Below are 18,275 nucleotides of genomic sequence, written 5' to 3'. Positions count from 1 at the left end.
CCAGGGCAATGGTGCAGTCTCCATCCCTGGAGGAGTTCAAAAACTGTGTAGACGTGGCAGTTCAGGACATGGTTTAGTAGGCACAGTGGAGTTAGGCTGATGGTTGGACTGGATGAACTTAAAGGCCTTTTCCAACCTCTCTGATCCTATGATTTTCAGAAGTAATTTGTCATCACTTGGGTTCACATACAGGGCCAGATGCTTATGGAAGGTCGGAAGCCCAGTTAACTGTAGTTCCCTAAAAATATTTACATGGCAGTGGTGTGTAAGATGAGTATACACCCAAATGCTTTTCAGGATTTGGGCAGGGAATAAGCTTGATGAGCTCTAAGTCTTTCAGTGAGATTCAGATTCACCTTAAACAAAAGGATGATTTTGGAAGTCACAAAGGTGCTTTTGGAAGTCACCAGGACTTCCCTGTTCCCTGAAAAGCAGAATGAGTGTCAGCTTGCTTTCCTGGCATCAGTCCGTGAGCTCCACAGACAAAGAGAACATAAAATATACTGGTTCCTAGCTAGCAACATGAATCCAACATCCTTAGATTTACAAAATTTGGCAAGTGAATGTTCAGAGTTCCAAGAATGCATTTTTAATGGTCTTCAATTAATTTTCCTTGACAATTATGGCAAAACTGCATAACCCAATGTATATAGTAAATATGAGGCCCCTTTTCCATGAAGACAGATTTCCTGAAGCAGAAAAAGAAGCATCAGTTTTATTTAATGGAGGTCTCTGAAATTTCTTTTGATATCAGCTTTTTTAATGAGTTCTTTTATCATTTTATTTTGAATATTCTACCATACCACAGGAGAAGAAGATTAAATTTTTGAGCTTTAATTAGAGATACTTCACTCTGCTGTTGGCTACTGATAAAACAGTTGCATCTGAATCTCACGTAGTTTTTTCTAATTGTTATTTCTGTAATGCTTTTAGGTGGGTTTGTCAAATCTGAGTAATGCTCACTGGGAAACGTTCTCCAAAGTCTCTTAAGGTTTCACAGCCTGCCCACTGTTCAGATCTTTAATGGGGTAAAGTCAAGAAGTTGTGGGACAATACTCAGAAGTTCCTTTAGCACACTATATACTACGTCAGACCAGTATTATAAGTCTAGGGTATTTTATTTTTAATTAGTATACCCCGAACAGAATTTGGGAAGTGGGGGGTGCAGATAGGCATGGGAAAACCTGTCCACAGCAAAACCAGACAAATCTTACTGGCCAAAAAGATGAGAACAACTTTTTTATTCTCCAGACCTGTGCATTTTTCAGGTACATGGTGAAAGCTTTACAGAATCTTTCTGTGGCTTTTTTAACTATGTCCCAATAAAAGACTTTTGAGCTCCTTTAATTGTAAAGTATGGATCCCTCAGTGCTTTGGGGAAGCTTTCGAAAAAGGTGACAATTAAAGAATCTGAAGTACTACATAGTATACTTACTGCAGTTCTCTCATTTTTTAAAAGACATTTATGTGTATCCAAATGCTCTGTCTTTTATAAATTCATTTGCTTTTGTGGCTTTTTAACTGTTGAGTCTTAATCTCATGTTCATTACATCACAGTTGCTACAGAAATAATTATAATGCCATAAACAGAACTAAACAGAGATCTAAAAGTGATTTTCATGAGATTTTCCTATAGAGTTATAAAAGTCAGCTTCTTTTTCCTGGGGAAAATCAATCCTGTTCTTAGTGAATCCTTATTTGCTGGGATCATATATTTTTGCCATCATTTAAGTACCTATTCATTTCATTCCATTAATGGTCGGAATCCTGTTAGCACTATTCGAAAACCACAACCCCTGCCACAACAGTTTACAGCTATGGTTATAATATTCTTGTTGATCTCTCTAGAGGAGGCTCTCTCACACATTTGCATGTGTGCTCTGGATTCTCTTCCTCAGTTTTTCTACCTGCTGTAGCAGGAAAGATGCACACTTGCTCCATCAAAGACTTTCCTTTAAATTAAAAACTACAGTGAACTTTTTTACTCTGTAAATATGAAGTACTAAAATGCTGGAAATGCTTTCATATAAAAATTATTAGTATTGATGAGGTCTTATAGTAGCTGCTGATTATGTTCAGCTGGTACTGCTGTAGAATAGTTTTCATTATAATTTCTCCCCCACTTATAAGCAGAGAGCAAATCCAACCTCCTGACCTTACGGTGGCGAAGCGTATGGCATTCAGGTTCTGTTCATATATCCTGTGTATATTAGGATTAGCTCTACTGATGCAAGAAAACCTAAAAACTGTTAAGACTGTTATGGAAACACCACACTAAATAGTTGTTTTCTATTTTGCTGGTTAAATACATATTTAATATTTTACTCTTTCCGCTGCAAAATGTTCTTAAAATACATGAAGGATGCAAACTGGTGTATAACAGCTATTTATAGCACATGAAGACTTTTTCATTTAGTAATTTTTAATTTGCAACTATTGTTTTCACTGGGATAATTATTTGCAGTTGGTTAGGAAAATGCTGGCTTTTATGCTCAAACCTCTTACTGCTCAACACTCATGAGAGTGATTATTATGATATATCTCACTTGAGGCAATAACCACTCCCAAAGCAGTTTTGGCCGAAGACCACGTATACTCGCAGTGCAGCTGCTTTAATTAATATTCTGATTTCTTAGCAGAAACTGCATCCGCTAGGTAAAACTAAAGTGGGGTGTATTGTGTGAATTTCCCTCTGCTTCAGATGGTGTTGGGGATTTCAGCTGCAGCAAGATTTGGTAGAAATTGCCTGTCAGACCTTTCCATGGCATGTGCACAACAAAGCCCAGAAATACTTAACAGAAAATAAATGGATGCAACTATTAACATGGTTGGACCTTAACAAGCTGAATTCTGTAGGATGCTTTTCAGTGACTTAAGTAGGTTTTGGAGCAGGCAGTAATTCAATCACATCCTCATAGAATCACCAAGTATATTTAAGCTTTGAACCTCAACTTTGGTATTCTCTGTTTGGTTCATTTACTTTAAAAAATTCCAGTACTGACTCGAATAAGGAAGTGAAAACCGTGGGCCAATGTTCTGACTTTCATAAATGTTCTTTTGGCGTGATTACAAAAATTTAATTAGCCTCCAAAGGACAAATTGTCTTCAGAGATTAAATCAATCTAGAATACTATTAATAATAAAAGTTAGAATGAAAACTACCCTAGAATTTCACAAGATAATCAAGTCTGTAAAGGCCTATGTTTTGTTTTACACATCCTAATAAATACTTACGAGTCTACTAAGTAATTTAGAAGATTTTAGTATTTATTCTAGAATACAGTGAATTTACTTTAAAAAACTTAGGAGAAAACCCTAGAGCACTCCCATGTGTCACTTTTCTGTATTTTGGTGGTTTGTACTGCAGGCTAAACTGTCTTAGACTTAATTTTAATACTGGTGTTCCATACAATAGCTGCAATTTTGGTAGGTCTCTATAATACTTCTTTTACTTTCTGTATCCTGACACAGGGGTTTGCCAGCTTGTGAATAAGATGGAAGAAAACTCAGGCAAAATCAAGGCTTTCAACAGAAATGATGAACAGTTCCTGGAAGCATTTGTCATCTTTTGTGGCTTGGGGATCCAGAATACACAGATGTACGAAGCTGTAGAAAGAGCCATGGCCAAACAGATGGTGACATTAGAGGTGAGCTCAAAATCTAGGTGGTATTTAATTAGCCCGAAATAGATCCTCATTTTCTCTAAACCCTGTGAGTTCTACACATAAGTGCAGCTACGCACATGCATACTGAACAGTTCTCCCAAGGAGAGCGGCATTTGGCTTTTGAGTTGCACAAGAATTTTTCTGCTTGTTTCCATACCTGCCAGCAAACTGTTTTATTTGGTATCGTATTTTAACTTGACTCATGAGATCTAGTGGTGAGCTGAATGCATCTCTTCCTCTACATGAGGTTACACATTGGCAACGTATTGCGTTTATTCAGTTGGGTAGGAGGAGGAAATGGTTTGAGGGGCTAGGGGCTTCCTTTTCTTGTCTGAGGTTTTCTGTGATGATTTTGGCTCACTACTTTAGACAAGCTGGTTTGTGGAGTAACAGCAGCATTATTGTAGGTTTTCGGCAATTTCCTGACTCCCTCAAACCATATCAAGATGAACGTCATCTGGTCTCAGCCTTCAAATTGGTTACTGTTAAGTTTTATAGCTAACGAGGGCTTTAGTCTGAGAAGCTGAATTACTCAGAGGTGATAACTTGAAGCTGAAAGTGAAAAATTTGTAGGCTTTGGATCTCCAAACACTCATTATGTAAACAGAGTGTTTGCAGAATTCCTCAAATGGGGATTACGTACTCTGTAGCTTCTCAAAGAAATGTTGCAGCTCTCAAATAAACCTGTATTAAGGCATGTTAAATAAAAAGGTGGTAATATTTATTGTCAAAATAAAAAGGCGTTTGTTTAAATGGCAAACCAGAATTTTTCTGTCATACTATTAACACTTTATAGATAATATAGGAAGTCCACACAGAATTTAGGTCTGTATAGAAGATGGCTTCTTAACAAAAAAAGTCAGTCTCTAGTTGCTAAAAAATCTCCATAACATTTTCATCTCTTGTGTTCTCAACAGCTCAAAACATATAAGCTTACTTTGTTAATTTAAAACAAACATATTCTTTCAGACGTTTTTGCCAACTTTCAGTTAGGGCACAATTTTCTTTTATGTCTGAATAAACTCCCCAAAGGATTATAATAGCAACGTCAGGCTCACAATTATATCTGTTTCATGTATTATTTGTGTTTGAAAGTGGGGCATGAAAACTTTCCAAAGAGAAAATCAGAGTTCTGCGCTCTTTTATAGAAACTATTTACGTTTCTTTGGCCTAATTATATCTCAAGAAGATTCTGTGCTGTGGGAGATTTGTGGAAGCTGTAGCTATCTCCCCACATGCTTTCAGTGAGCGCCCTTAAAACCATGGACACTAGAATTCATCAGCAAATGCAGTGAAGCACAGCTGTAAACTGAAAATTCTGCTTTAGGAAAAATGCCTTTTTATCACATTGCTCTTTTGTTTGTATTAAGGGCTGCTTTTCTCTTTCTGTAGGTTTTGTCCTACCATGCTTCTGCTGCTGAGGAGGAAACGAGGGAGCTGCAGGTAACAGCGGTAATTAAATTTTTTACTATTACTTTAGCAAAATTCCTTTAATAGAAGAACAAAGGGCAATCCTTTACACAGATGTGATCCCTAAACAGGCAGAAGCACACTTTCCAGAGATAAAAATTATAGTGAAGCTTAAACTGATCGGTTCCTGAGTTGAAACATTACCTCACATAAGAATGAAACGTTGCAATGCCTGCCGTGAGAGAGACAGGCTGGCCAGAGAACAGCAGGTACGGAGTACCAGAAGCAGACTGCCTGCCTTTCTCATGAGTTTACATGACAGTAACAGCAGATGCAATGTTAATATAAACTCACAATGATTAAGGATTTCAGGAGCAAACTTGAGAACTGTTAATTTTGCAGCTAAATCTGAATGTTGTATATTTTATACCTTTTGTACATTTCAAGCATCCCATGTATGATGTAGCTTTATGGCCTTACAAAGAAATTCTGTATTTAATTCTTAATGCAATATTATATTTTTTTTAGGGTTACTTTTCTGTGCAGTGTCCTGTTCTGCTCATGTTTAATTCCGTGTTTAGAAACTACTGCCTAAGGAATAACTGCAGCTCTGATTCCAAATGTACTTCAAAGCACAGCCTGTCTCTTCAGTTCTTGCTGTTGGAACAGACGTTCTGGGGAAACAGCATCATTCCTGCTGTATAAAAGAAAATGGGAGAGATGGAGAGGAAGGCAGACGTAGGCACCGCAAGCTGGGTAGTACAGAACTGAACAAGACACAAGACTAGGGAGAGTTCTACAATGGTTAGCACCATGAAAATTTTGAACCTCAGTCCTACCATGCTGTTGCTCGTTGATAAAGAGGCACTGTCAAGACCATGAAATTTAATATAAAAAGAAGAAACCATGAAAATACTTTCACAGAATCACAGAATCACAGAATCACAGAATAACCAGGTTGGAAGAGACCCACCGGATCACCGAGTCCAACCGTTCCTACCAAACACTAAACCATATCCCTCAGCACCTCGTCCACCCGTGCCTTAAACACCTCCAGGGAAGGTGACTCAACCACCTCACTGGGCAGCCTGTTCCAGTGCCCAATGACCCTTTCTGTAAAGAATTTTTTCCTAACGTCTAGCCTAAACCTCCCCTGTCGGAGCTTGAGGCCATTCCCTCTTGTCCTGTCCCCTGTCACTTGGGAGAAGAGGCCAGCACCCTCCTCTCTACAACGTCCTTTCAGGTAGTTGTAGAGAGCAATGAGGTCACCCCTCAGCCTCCTCTTCTCCAGGCTAAACAACCCCAGCTCTCTCAGCCGCTCCTCATAAGGCCTGTTCTCCAGCCCCTTCACCAGCTTTGTTGCTCTTCTCTGTACTCTCTCCAGAGCCTCAACATCCTTCTTGTGGTGAGGGGCCCAGAACTGAACACAGTATTCGAGGAGCGGTCTCACCACTGCCGAGTACAGAGGGAGGATAACCTCCCTGGACCTGCTGGTCACGCCGTTTCTGATACAAGCCAAGATGCCATTGGCCTTCTTGGCCACCTGGGCACACTGCTGGCTCATATTCAGTCGGCTGTCAACCAACACCCCCAGGTCCCTCTCCTCCAGGCAGCTTTCTAGACAGACTTCTCCTAGTCTGTAGCACTGCATAGGGTTGTTGTGCCCCAAGTGCAGGACCCGGCATTTGGCCTTGTTAAACCTCATGCCATTGGACTCTGCCCAGCGGTCCAGCCTGTTCAGATCCCTTTGCAGAGCCTCCCGACCCTCCAGCAGATCGACACTTCCACCCAGCTTAGTGTCATCCGCAAACTTGCTAAGGGTGCATTCGATGCCTTCATCCAGGTCATTGATGAAGGCATTGAACAGGGCTGGACCCAGCACTGAGCCCTGGGGAACCCCACTTGTCACTGGCCTCCAGCTGGATTTCACACCATTTACCACCACTCTCTGGGCCCGGCCATCCAACCAGTTTTCCACCCAGGAGAGTGTGCGCCTGTCCAGCCCAGAGGCTGACAGTTTCTCAAGCAGAACGCTGTGAGAAACTGTGTCAAAGGCTTTGCTGAAGTCCAGGAAGACCACATCCACAGCCTTTCCCTCATCCAGTAGCCGGGTCACTTTGTCATAGAAGGCGATCAGGTTAGTCTGGCAAGACCTGCCTTTTGTGAACCCATGTTGACTGGGCCTGATCACCCGGTTCTCTTGCATGTGCTTCATGATAGCACTCCAGATCACCTGTTCCATGACTTTCCCTGGCACTGAGGTCAGACTGACAGGCCTGTAGTTTCCTGGGTCCTCCCTGCGGCCCTTTTTGTAGATGGGCACAACATCAGCCAGCCTCCAGTCCAGTGGGACTTCCCCAGTCTTCCAGGACTGTTGGAAGATGATGGAAAGGGGTTTGGCCAGCACATCCGCCAGCTCCTTCAGTACCCTAGGGTGAATCCCGTCCGGCCCCATAGACTTGTGACTGTCCAGTCGGGCTAGCAAGGCTCTGACCACCTCCTCTTGGATCATGGGAGCCTCATTTTGCTCCTCTAGCTCCTGGGTTTGTACACAGGCGGAACGACCCTCCTTACGACTAAAGACTGAGGCAAAGAAGGCATTAAGTACCTCAGCCTTTTCCTCATCCCCTGTTACTGTTGTCCCTTCTGTGTCCAATAGGGACTGTATGGTCTCCCTAGTCCGCCTTTTATTATTTATATATTTGTAGAAAGATTTTTTGTTATCTTTCACTGACTTGGCCAATCCAATTTCTAGCTGAGCCTTAGCCCTTCTGATTTTTTCCCTACACAATCTCACTTCCCTAAAAAGTTAGAATATATGAATTTCTCCCCAAAAAAATTTTTGGGGAGATTTTCTCCCCAAAAGTTAGAATATATGAAAATTCAAAACATGCTGTGTTTATAGTAAGTTGAAAAATAGGAGTATAAGCAGAGAAAAAAAATATTTTTTCACCAGTTAATTGCAAATTGCAGATCTCTGAGGTCAAAATCAAACTGTTGAAATTCAGATGGAGTCCAGTAGCCAGCTTGACAAATGATGACCACAAAACATACATCTTCCATAACTGAGAGACAGAACCTATTCTAATGGCAGTTCCCATTGGTTTTAGAAGCAATGAAGAACATAAATTCACAAAGGAATGAGGCAGAAACTATCCTCAAATATTTCAGCGAGCATTGCAGAACTCAGTTTAGTTTTGGAAGCTGCTTTTGACCCTTGAGGACAGAGCATTCCTTTGCCCTTAAAAGTTTACATTCTTCTCCTTTAAAAGTTTAAAGAAGCTTGTCTTTTCAGCTGCACAGCTTTATAGTACATAAAAACAGGTAGTTCCTTATTTTGTAACTAAGCATAATATAAAATTTAGCACAAGAGCTTTCCCATCCATAGGAGAGACACTGTCACAGTTACTCAGCAGAAATAATGGCCTATCAAAATAGATACAGGTCTTGAGCTTTATAGCACAATATGGAATTGATACTTGTAGATGATGATCTTTGAATCATTACAGTTTTTATATACTTTATTAGTAAGAAACGGCATTGGCAACAGAAATCACTACACTGTCACAAGTGAAATTGTGACAAGAGAATTATCAGAAAGTGGTTACTGTAATTTAAAACCTCTAGCTTTCAAATATATTTAATTTGTGGACTCCCGAAATATCAGAGGAGCAAAACCTTACAGTCAGAATTTCCACCTACTGACAATAGGCTTGATTTTCTTCTTAATTATCCTATAATGAGATATGATTGCATATCCTTACCCTAAAACTCCACATTATAGTCACATGGTTAATTGTCTTGCACTGCAGTCTTGTAGTTGAATCAATCAAAACCTTATTCCTAAAACAAGGCAAAGAGACCAAATTTGCTCTTTAAATATCTATTGTTAGCATGTACCCTTTGAGATACAGGATCATTGCTGTCTTGGTCAGTACTTATAGAAGCTGACCATAGTTCAACAACTTGAATTTAAAACAGCCGATGAACTTTCGTGCTATAAGATGGGGGGGTAGATAGCTCTACTGGCTTCAGTAAATGAGAAAGGAAATATCTAATCCAGTTAAATAACACCTGAATAGCTAAAGAGTGCTCGTTTTATTTCTCAGCTGAAATGAAACAGTGTAGAATCACAGAATGAATCACAGAATCATAGAATGGTTTGGGTTGGAAGGGACCTTAAAGATCATCCAGTTCCAGCCTCCCTGCCATGGGCAGGGGCACCTCCCACTGGATCAGGATAGAATCACAGAATGGTTTGGTGTAGTGGCTGTTAAAGGCAGGAGATCAAGGAAGGGGAAGGTAAATTATGAATGAAGTCAGAACTCGGGCATGAGGTGTTCTGTTGAGCTCCCACTGTCTCCTCCCATCCCCTTTCCTCATGAAATGCAGACTTCAGTTGCAGTTATTCAAAGTTATGTCATTGGAGTTCCTGAATGGTTGTGTTATTTTGCCTTATCTTCTCAGTGTCCCAGTTTCATACATGCTCTTGGTGACAATTTGCCTTAGGTGATTTAGATAACAGATTGACCAGGTAACCCTTTCCTTGTTCTCTTTATCTATGGAAATGTATCTGTTAAATATAGGCAAATGAGGTAACATTAAACAAGAAAGGCTAAAGAAAGATAAATGAGAAGTAATTGTCAGGTTTCACCTATAATGTGAAGGCAAAATTTAGTATCTCACTACTACTGTGTTCAAAAACCAGATATTTGTTATGCTTTCTATCTCCAAGTGCTAAGTTGTGTTCTCTTACTCTTCTCTAGGCTGCTGTAGTACCATCCGCACAATCACTCAACCTAACTGACTTCAACTTCAGTGATTTTGAGCTATCAGATTTTGAAACAACACTGTGTACAATTCGAATGTTCACAGACCTCAACCTGGTGCAAAATTTCCAAATGAAACATGAGGTATGAATGCTGTCAAATGCTGCTTCGCATAAGAGACAACTTAATTACTAGGAAGCCAGAATAGTGAAACAAGTCTGCAGTAAATATAAGTGGAAGTCTGTATTTAAGAGTAGTTAGCAAAGCAGGAAAGTAGATAAAGTGGGTAGGACTAGGATTTGTTCTCAGTTTGGTCCTATTGAATGATAAATAATCTGTTTAATGGACTGTAAAATGCTTTTAGAAAACATGGGGAGAGGAAGCACAAAACTGGTTTAAAATTCAAATGAGTTTGAAAATGTATAGCAGTATTTTGAAACCAGCAAGAATAAATACATTGATGCTAACAAAAACATTCAAATACATAACTTAAAATGGTAAACAAAAGAATAACCAGTGGTTACAGAGGAAAACATTTCACAGCTACCAGTACCAGAAACCATGCAGAAGTCAATTATGTGCCACAGAAATAAAAAGGGGCAAATTTCATTCTTTACTGACAGAGTGGTATTTAAAGCTCACTTGAGGAGTAATTATATTATAGCTCCTACTTGAAGAGACACACAGAGATACAAACTAAGTTTTAAAAATAACAGTTTAGGAGATGGAGCAAAGTTTGAATGAATTAAGCTGTTTGTCTCCAGAAAACAGAATATTGAAGAGGGAGACGATAGCAACTTTTCAGTCAGTGACAGACTGTTATAAAAAGGACTGTAATATTGTTCTCTATGTCTGTATAAGGCAGTAAAAGGAATTAGCTGAGTCTTTCCCCCCCGAAAATTAGATTAGAGATTAGGAGGAACTTTATAGTTATGGAGAAAGCAAAGACTGAAACAGGTAAGTAATGTGGGCTGTGGAAATTTCTGTGATGGTTTTTAGCAACAGATCTAGTTGCAGATCTGCATCTGTCAGAGGTGGTCCAGACAGGTATTCTTATTTTGCTCCTGGCCCTGGAGGTAGATTAGATAATCCCTTAGGCCTCCTCCAGCCAATAACACAATTTCGAGCTGTAAAAACCTTTATAAGTCTTTATTTTTGCTTTATGTATTATTCAACAAAACTCCTGAAGTTCAGTATCAAAATGCAAGATCAATTATGAAGAATTTGTAGTGCCTTCCTGTTCCTAGCTGAGGGGTTGTAATGGATTTGCACAACCAAAATAACATCATGCCAATAGACACATAATTACAGATCTGAATAGAAGCAAGAGAACATGGATAGCTTTGAGGCTACACTTTCAGCTTTCCATACTAGAGCTAAAGAAAACTGGCAGTAGCCTAGCACTCCTTTTTTGACAGTAGAAAGGCAGAGAATGCTGTTGCTTTTGTCTGCGTGGAATCTTTTATGTAGGTGCATTACACTGGATTTTTATTTCTGTCAGTGCAAGATCTTTCACTGGAAACGCTAAGAATTCTCTGGGAAAAAAACAAGGCCTGGATTTGCAGCCAGCATTTAACATAGAGCAGTGTGATGTTTCCATTTAAACCAAGGGACCTATTCCTCTACACATCCAATCGCTAACTTCTTTGTTCTTTCACTTTCTTAGAAGCAAAGTATGACCCATAACTTGTGATACTGCTGTGTAAGATGTCCGGGACACCCTTTCTTCCTGCATGAAAAAAATACTACCCAACAATATAGTAATTGCTGTCTTTCTATCATACTTATTTGCTTTCCAAAGTCCAATTCTGCTTGTCCTTTGACGAGCTGATATGACAGAAAAGCCACATGTTCATTACCAAAACAGCCCTTGAGAGTATTCTGTAATTAAAAATATAGATTTTGTCTATCAAATATGTAGTTACAAACAAGGATGTTTTTCTCCCAGTTAACTCAACATAACTCAGTTCCTGAAATAACAGCAGTGCATCTGACACTGACATTTAGCCATTAGAAATAAAACCCCAAACCCACAGATACCATGTACTTGCTGAGAGGCTGAACTGGTGGCTGTAACCATGTTCTTGTCTATGTTCACAATTACAAGTACAAAATACAAATACAAATTATATTTGAACTCAAGTGAGTTAAAAGAAACTTTTTTTTTCTGTAAGACAATTTTCAAGTGGGATTAGAGAAAGATTTGTTTTCATAAAAAGAACAGATTTCTAATACACATACAGTGTATTTCTAATACACGTGTGATGCTGTTTCTTAAAGGTTCTCTGCAGATGGATTTTAAGTGTGAAGAAAAATTACCGGAAAAACGTTGCTTATCACAATTGGAGACATGCCTTCAATACAGCACAGTGCATGTTTGCCGCTTTAAAATCTGGTAAAATTCAGGTACGTTTTGTTGTTTCTACATTAAGAATCTTCTGGCTAAACAAATTCTATAATGATGCATAGTTCTGACTGTCCTGTCAGTGAGATGTTCATCATTCTATGGTATTGCTAGTGAAATCAAAATATTTTCTGCTGAAGATTTCTGGTTTTAAGGGCTTGGTTTGTGAAATTGTTGCCATGTTGTTCATTTCCAGATTTTTCTTTTGAGTAGAATAAGGACAGATGTCATTATCTAGAAAGCAGATGCAAGTCTGCAGAAGTTGTAACTGCTTAAAGAAAATTCAGATTTGATTGTACAGAGGGTAGAGCCCAGCAGCAGCAGTGCTGTCACTAGTTGTTCTTCAAATTCCTGTCCAGACTGTTGTGCCTGCTGTTCTTGTTCCGTTACAAAATGCTGCATGAATACTGTGGCTCTATCCAGCCTCTCTTTCCCACTGGACAGATTTAAATGAATTTTCTATCCAATTCTACTGAACAATATTAAAGATTCAAAATAGTCACAAACGGGAAACTGTAACCTCACCACTAATCCTTGCTGGAGCTCCAGAATAAATTTAAGTCAGATATTAGTTAATTTTGTTTTCCATAGGTTTTAAATTTCTGTTAATTTATTTGCTTGGTGATGAATGAAAAGCTTGACTTTTTTCCCTTCTGATACCCAAGGGTATTTGTATAATGAATTTTTATACCTATTTAGAGAATGTAGCCTAATTTCCTTGAGGAAATAGAGGAGCTGAGCTCAAAGTCATGGGGCCATCATTTACAAAAATTCCTCATGCTCTTCCTTCGCTGCCAGGTGATGTTATGCAAGTCACTTCCTCGTCTTCTGTATCAGTTTTACTGTCAGTATATAGAGGGGTAGATGATGTTCCCTCTGAAAACTGCACTGAGGCCTATGGAGAATGATTATTATGGGGCACCACAACTTTAGAGATGACCCTTGTTACCAGCATACCATTTTGTGTCCTTGTCCTCCTTGAGCCAGAACTATGTCTGCTACGTGGCTAAAGACAAGATAGCAGATATAAAACACACTGTCACAGAAGGAACTCACTTCTTGTATTACTCTCTACTCTTCAGAGTAAACTGACTGACTTAGAAACACTGGCTTTGCTGATAGCAACTCTCAGCCATGACTTGGATCACAGGGGAGTGAACAACTCCTACATACAAAGGTAAGTAAGTCTGACAGAAGTTAAATATAAACAAACGCATACAAAAATTACAGAGCTAAATTAAGTGCATCCTGACTGATTTGATTTGATGGAAGGCTGTGCAAAGGAGCAAATTTTCAGAAAGCATTGAGTGCAAGAAAAGCCAAGAGCTTTCAAGAGTCCAGAGTAAAGATGTACCACCAGATGAAGTGAACTCAGTGTAAACTGTGCAGGTGGCAGCATTTCCTGCTCCTGTTCGAGGTGTCCCATCCCCCATTTCCTACACAGGGACAGCAGAAGGTCCCAGCTTCCAAGGGACAGTGGACAGGAAGCTTTTCAGATCACTCCCTACCCACCCAGCTGTTCCCTGTCCAGTGTGGGCCAGCACAGAGCTGAGATCTGCAGCCATCTGATACAAAGGTGTCTCCCTCCCCCTTTGAACTCTGATCGTTTTACTCAGATTAAGCCATGTTTTTCCAGATTTCTAAGTTGATTTGGATAAGATACATATTTAAAATCATATTAAAAATGTGTGACTGGTTTGCATCAGTTTGGGGTTATCCGTACTCTTCAACTTTGATCAATTTTGGGATTACAGAAAACCTTTACAACGCAAAAAGTCTAACTATATTTTAAAACCCTGATACAAAATATTTTTCCTAATCAAAACATTTCACTTCGAAGTTATCAAAGTGAAGCATCTGAACTCTTACAAAATTTTCTCCATATTTTAATTTTTAACTAAAAATACTTGGGTTTTTAGAATATATCAGTAGTTGCAGATCTGCCCAAAATGTGTTTTTCAGTAAATTCAGTATTCACGTCAAATAACAGTATATGATTCTTCAGTTAAATAGCTTGACTTAAGGCATGGTATAATGTGATTACTGTGATTTGGCTATGTGTCCCAATTTGACCAGAGATGGGGAAAAGATAGGCAGAAACATATACTTGTAACTTTTTCTGGCAGAGTTGAAGAGTGGTTTTGAAGCTACCTTTGGAAGAAGTGTTCTGCTGTTCTCGCTCTGTGTGAAGTAAGATATTGGGGGAGGAAAAGGCTGTTAGAGGCAGAGAATACTGAAAAGCAGAAATTAAGTAAACTGAAGTGGAATTCCTGTCTTTCAGATCTATGCTTATAATAATGCTAAGACTGACATGTAAAGCAAAAAAAACCAAACCCCACAAAACTAAGAGAGTAAACTTTTTCTGGTTCCCTAGTAGGGAATTCCAGCAGTAACTGTAGCCCTGCAGTGATTGGAACCGTTTAGCTATTTCTTGCTTTATTTATTTAAAAATAAATTTCCTGGAAGACATCTGGAGATGCGTCATCTCCTCTCAAAAATGTCCTGGGAAAGTGTCATAGACAGCAAAATCCAACATTCGCACATGCTGGAAAGCAGAGATGATTACAGCTTAATAATTCTTTTTCAATAGAAAGTTCCACAAATTTTCTTTTTAAATGCTTCATTTAAATCTAAATGAAAAGTTATTTTTTCAGGAATGGATCCTTTTTGTTTCTTCCTTGGAAGCAGGGCGAGTGGATACTTAGCATATGATTTTTAAGCAACAGGGTTTCAAAAATTAAAATGGTCCTGGTCGTAGAAATTAAAGGAAATGAACTGCTTAAAGGTCTTCTGGTAGATATGCAGGGGGTTTATTTTCTTTTTCCTCCAAACCCACATGTAAAGCAGGCAAGCACAGAGTTTGAAAACTGCATAACCAAACCACTGTGTTTAGAAAGCAGTGGTGTCCTTTGGCCTGGCATGGTGGTTTAACAGAAACGCTGTGTGCTCCAGAAGTAGAACCTAAGCTTATTTCCAGCACTGGTGTCTTCACAGACAGCCACGGTCTGTAAGTACTGAGCAAGCTCTAGTTTGGTGCAGTACTTGAGAAGATAACCAAAGATATTTCTCATGTATTTGTCTCTTCAGTGAGGATGAACTTTAGGGGACGCAGTATTGGGAAATTCACTCAGCATATGTTGGCACCATCCTACAATTCGTTTCCTTGCAGAAACACGCAAGCATATTTGCTCTGTACTCCTTTTGCAGTGGTCTCGGAGGAGGTGCTGGGCAGCCAGCCCGTAATCCTCAAGGGCTTGCATCTTTTAATCTCCCTTTCCGCGTTTTTGTTGCTCTTTCCATCTTTCTCTCCACATTTTTGTGCTTAAATCCCCAGAGTCTCCTCTTATGCCTTCTATTTGAGTCTCTGTGTGCGCTCACTTACACAGAGACCCAGTCCTACAACCACTAATTCATGTGAATGATCCTTAACCATGCAGAAAGTCCAATGGAAATTTATGCTAAAAAAGGAATTTCTTACATGATTAAACATTTGTAGGTCAGATGGTAATTAAGAGTGATAGTATCAGGATCAGCAGCAAAACAGACAATCCAGACTGTGCTGAAGAGATGACATAAGCAATGTGGGACCAGAGGCTGAAAGGAGTAGCAAAATTGAAGAACTGTATTATGGAATGAGGAACGGGGTGGGGGATGAGAAATCCTCAGGGAGGAGGGGTCCCTGTATTTTGTCTAACGCTCCTCAAACAGTGCATTTTATTTTCTAGACTATCTGCATCCATGCAGTTGGTCTGATTGTGATTTTCACAGCCTGTAGTATAACTATCACCGTTTCCCTTTCGGATTTTACCCTGGGCAAAGGGAAAGTAATGATATTGTAGTAGTTTGGTCGTGAAGGGAGTGGTGACGAATGAAGTACCAGTACATGTATTAACACTGCAAAATCACTTGATCAACATTTTAAGCCCTGCACCAGAGCCCACTGGGGTCAGCAGGTATTTTTCCATTGATACCAGTGGGCTTCAGATGAGGTCTGCATTATTACTGACAAGCTTAGTAGCAGAGTTGACTAAATGAGCCAGGCAGGTTTCTAAGATGTTGCAAAACCCCAAACTGTCATTAGTTTTTGCTTATGAATGAAACTTCTTGTTAAGTTTCCTTTTAATACAAGGGCTTTGACTCTGTACAGAACTTCATGCTACATTCTCATGCCTTGTGTGCAGCTGGTTTGTACAGGTAATGGAAAGCAGTAAAACTAGAGTTGTTTGTGCTCGTACGAAGTAATGGCATTATCCTTTTAGGTGTACTCACCCTGCATCCTTCCACATGTGTTCATATTGTTTGGCCAGAAAGGAACTGGTTAAGAATGAGCATGGATGGGTGGCGGTAAACTGGTACTGAGGATGTTACAAGGGAAGTTATTTCTGCATCAGTAGTATGTTTAATTTGATTTCCTCATCTGATGGGTCTTTTTACTCCTCAGAAGCGAACATCCACTGGCTCAACTGTATTGCCACTCAATCATGGAGCATCATCATTTTGATCAATGCCTTATGATCCTGAATAGTCCAGTGAGTGCCACATTTTCATGTATGCTGAGGGAAACTATTCCCTGTTTTGCTTTTTATTTTTAGCTTTTGGATAGATTCCCACCCTTATACATTCCTAAGTGATCTTTATTCCTTTTTGGGTAAAGAAAGCAAATGTAGCAGTTTTGAAATTACAGTTCGATTGCTGAGTGCCACCAAACCTTTCCAAGTGTTACCTGATAAGGAAAGACTTGCTAATATCCTTCTGAGTACCTGCTTCCTTGGACCAAAGGAAACAAAAGGCTTTGTTGCCATTTCCATGACCTCTTAGGAACCACCAAACAAAACGAAGTCATTGCTCTCATTTCAAAACACATTCTGGCCTACGCATACACAGAGCAGTCCTGATGATATCAAACCAAACACTGCCAATGTTGACATTCCAAAGTGAAGCCAAACCCAAGTTAAGTAAATATGCAAATAAAAAGTACATTCTTCTGGTTTTATATTATTAACTAATTCTAAGACCAGTTATTCAGCATGCACAATCATGGCAAAGCAGTATATCGTCACTGCTCATTTCACATCACAGGTGTGGTGCTTCCAGCATCCTTTGGACTGTAACAATTCTTTCCTCTTCAGACAGGAAAACACAGGCAAAAAAGTGTAGGCAAGTCACCATTTGGTGCTTTGGTTTAACAGTGGCCTGCTGAACTTATACTTCTATGTAATAGCTTGTTATTTATGTTGCCTCATAAAAGAAAAACACTTTCATGTGCGTGAGGTGTATAGGCAGGTGCTGGAATCTGTTATAGTTCCTCTGCCTTGGGGACAGAGGGGAGCAAGAGGAAAGAGAAACGCTACCATGAAGGTAGTCACAAATTAAATTTTGATGAATGAAATCGACTTAAAAGGCTTTCATGTTGCTTTGTTTGCAGTTTCATTTTGTACCAGTTGATTATGATGCTGTTGCTGTGCAGCCTTCTGCCATTACACAAGAACATTGGATTTTTTTTTAAATTAGGGGATCTGCAAAAGGAAGCAGGGTAAAGGAATGACAGTGGCTATCAGCAAGCAACTCATAATAATTTAGTATCTAAGAGGCATTTTAGGAGACTGATGTGCTCTTGTCCATTTTACTGATAACACTGGTTTTGTTTTTTTGTAAAGGGAAACCAGATTCTCAGCAACCTTTCCATCGAAGAATACAAGGCCACGCTGAAAATGATAAAACAAGCCATCCTTGCCACAGACCTAGCACTATACATAAAGTAAGTCAGAGGCAAGTTGGGCTCAATAGGCCTTGCTCAATGGTTGGATTGTGTCAGCATACTGCAAAATCTTTCTTTTAAACTTCTTTTGAAGGAGAAGAGGAGAATTTTTTGAACTTCTAAGGAAAAAGCAATTTAATTGGGAAGATCCTACACAGAAGGAGCTATTCTTGTAAGTAAAAGCAGAAAGATTTAGAAGTCAGCTAATATTATTAGATACCCAGTTTTCCTTGCCATGTTGCTGTGAATTTCATTAAAACCAGCAAAGC

General features: G+C 39.4%; 1 protein-coding gene and 1 long non-coding RNA gene across 3 annotated transcripts in view; one reads left to right on the top strand and one right to left on the bottom strand.

Annotated features, from left to right (window-relative positions):
* Positions 1-18,275, bottom strand: part of LOC138719766 (uncharacterized) — a 73,257-nt gene that overhangs the window by 41,789 nt on the left and 13,193 nt on the right. The window lies entirely within an intron of this gene.
* Positions 1-18,275, top strand: part of PDE5A (phosphodiesterase 5A) — a 62,203-nt gene that overhangs the window by 34,576 nt on the left and 9,352 nt on the right. Inside the window, exons 10-17 of one of the 2 annotated variants that reach the window (XM_069855162.1) lie at positions 3,472-3,647; positions 5,058-5,108; positions 9,842-9,988; positions 12,125-12,250; positions 13,331-13,425; positions 16,690-16,777; positions 17,906-18,006; positions 18,101-18,178. In XM_069855162.1, coding sequence (XP_069711263.1) covers positions 3,472-3,647; positions 5,058-5,108; positions 9,842-9,988; positions 12,125-12,250; positions 13,331-13,425; positions 16,690-16,777; positions 17,906-18,006; positions 18,101-18,178 — 862 coding nt within the window. Of the gene's footprint in view, positions 1-3,471; positions 3,648-5,057; positions 5,118-9,841; positions 9,989-12,124; positions 12,251-13,330; positions 13,426-16,689; positions 16,778-17,905; positions 18,007-18,100; positions 18,179-18,275 lie in introns of both variants that reach the window. The other variant, XM_069855161.1, reaches the window with a different exon arrangement.

The sequence above is a fragment of the Phaenicophaeus curvirostris genome, chromosome 4, assembly GCF_032191515.1.
Source record: "Phaenicophaeus curvirostris isolate KB17595 chromosome 4, BPBGC_Pcur_1.0, whole genome shotgun sequence".
In the NCBI taxonomy this organism is placed as follows: domain Eukaryota; kingdom Metazoa; phylum Chordata; class Aves; order Cuculiformes; family Cuculidae; genus Phaenicophaeus; species Phaenicophaeus curvirostris.
Note: the sequence above shows the minus strand (reverse complement) of the source record. Positions and strands in the feature narration are given on the sequence as shown.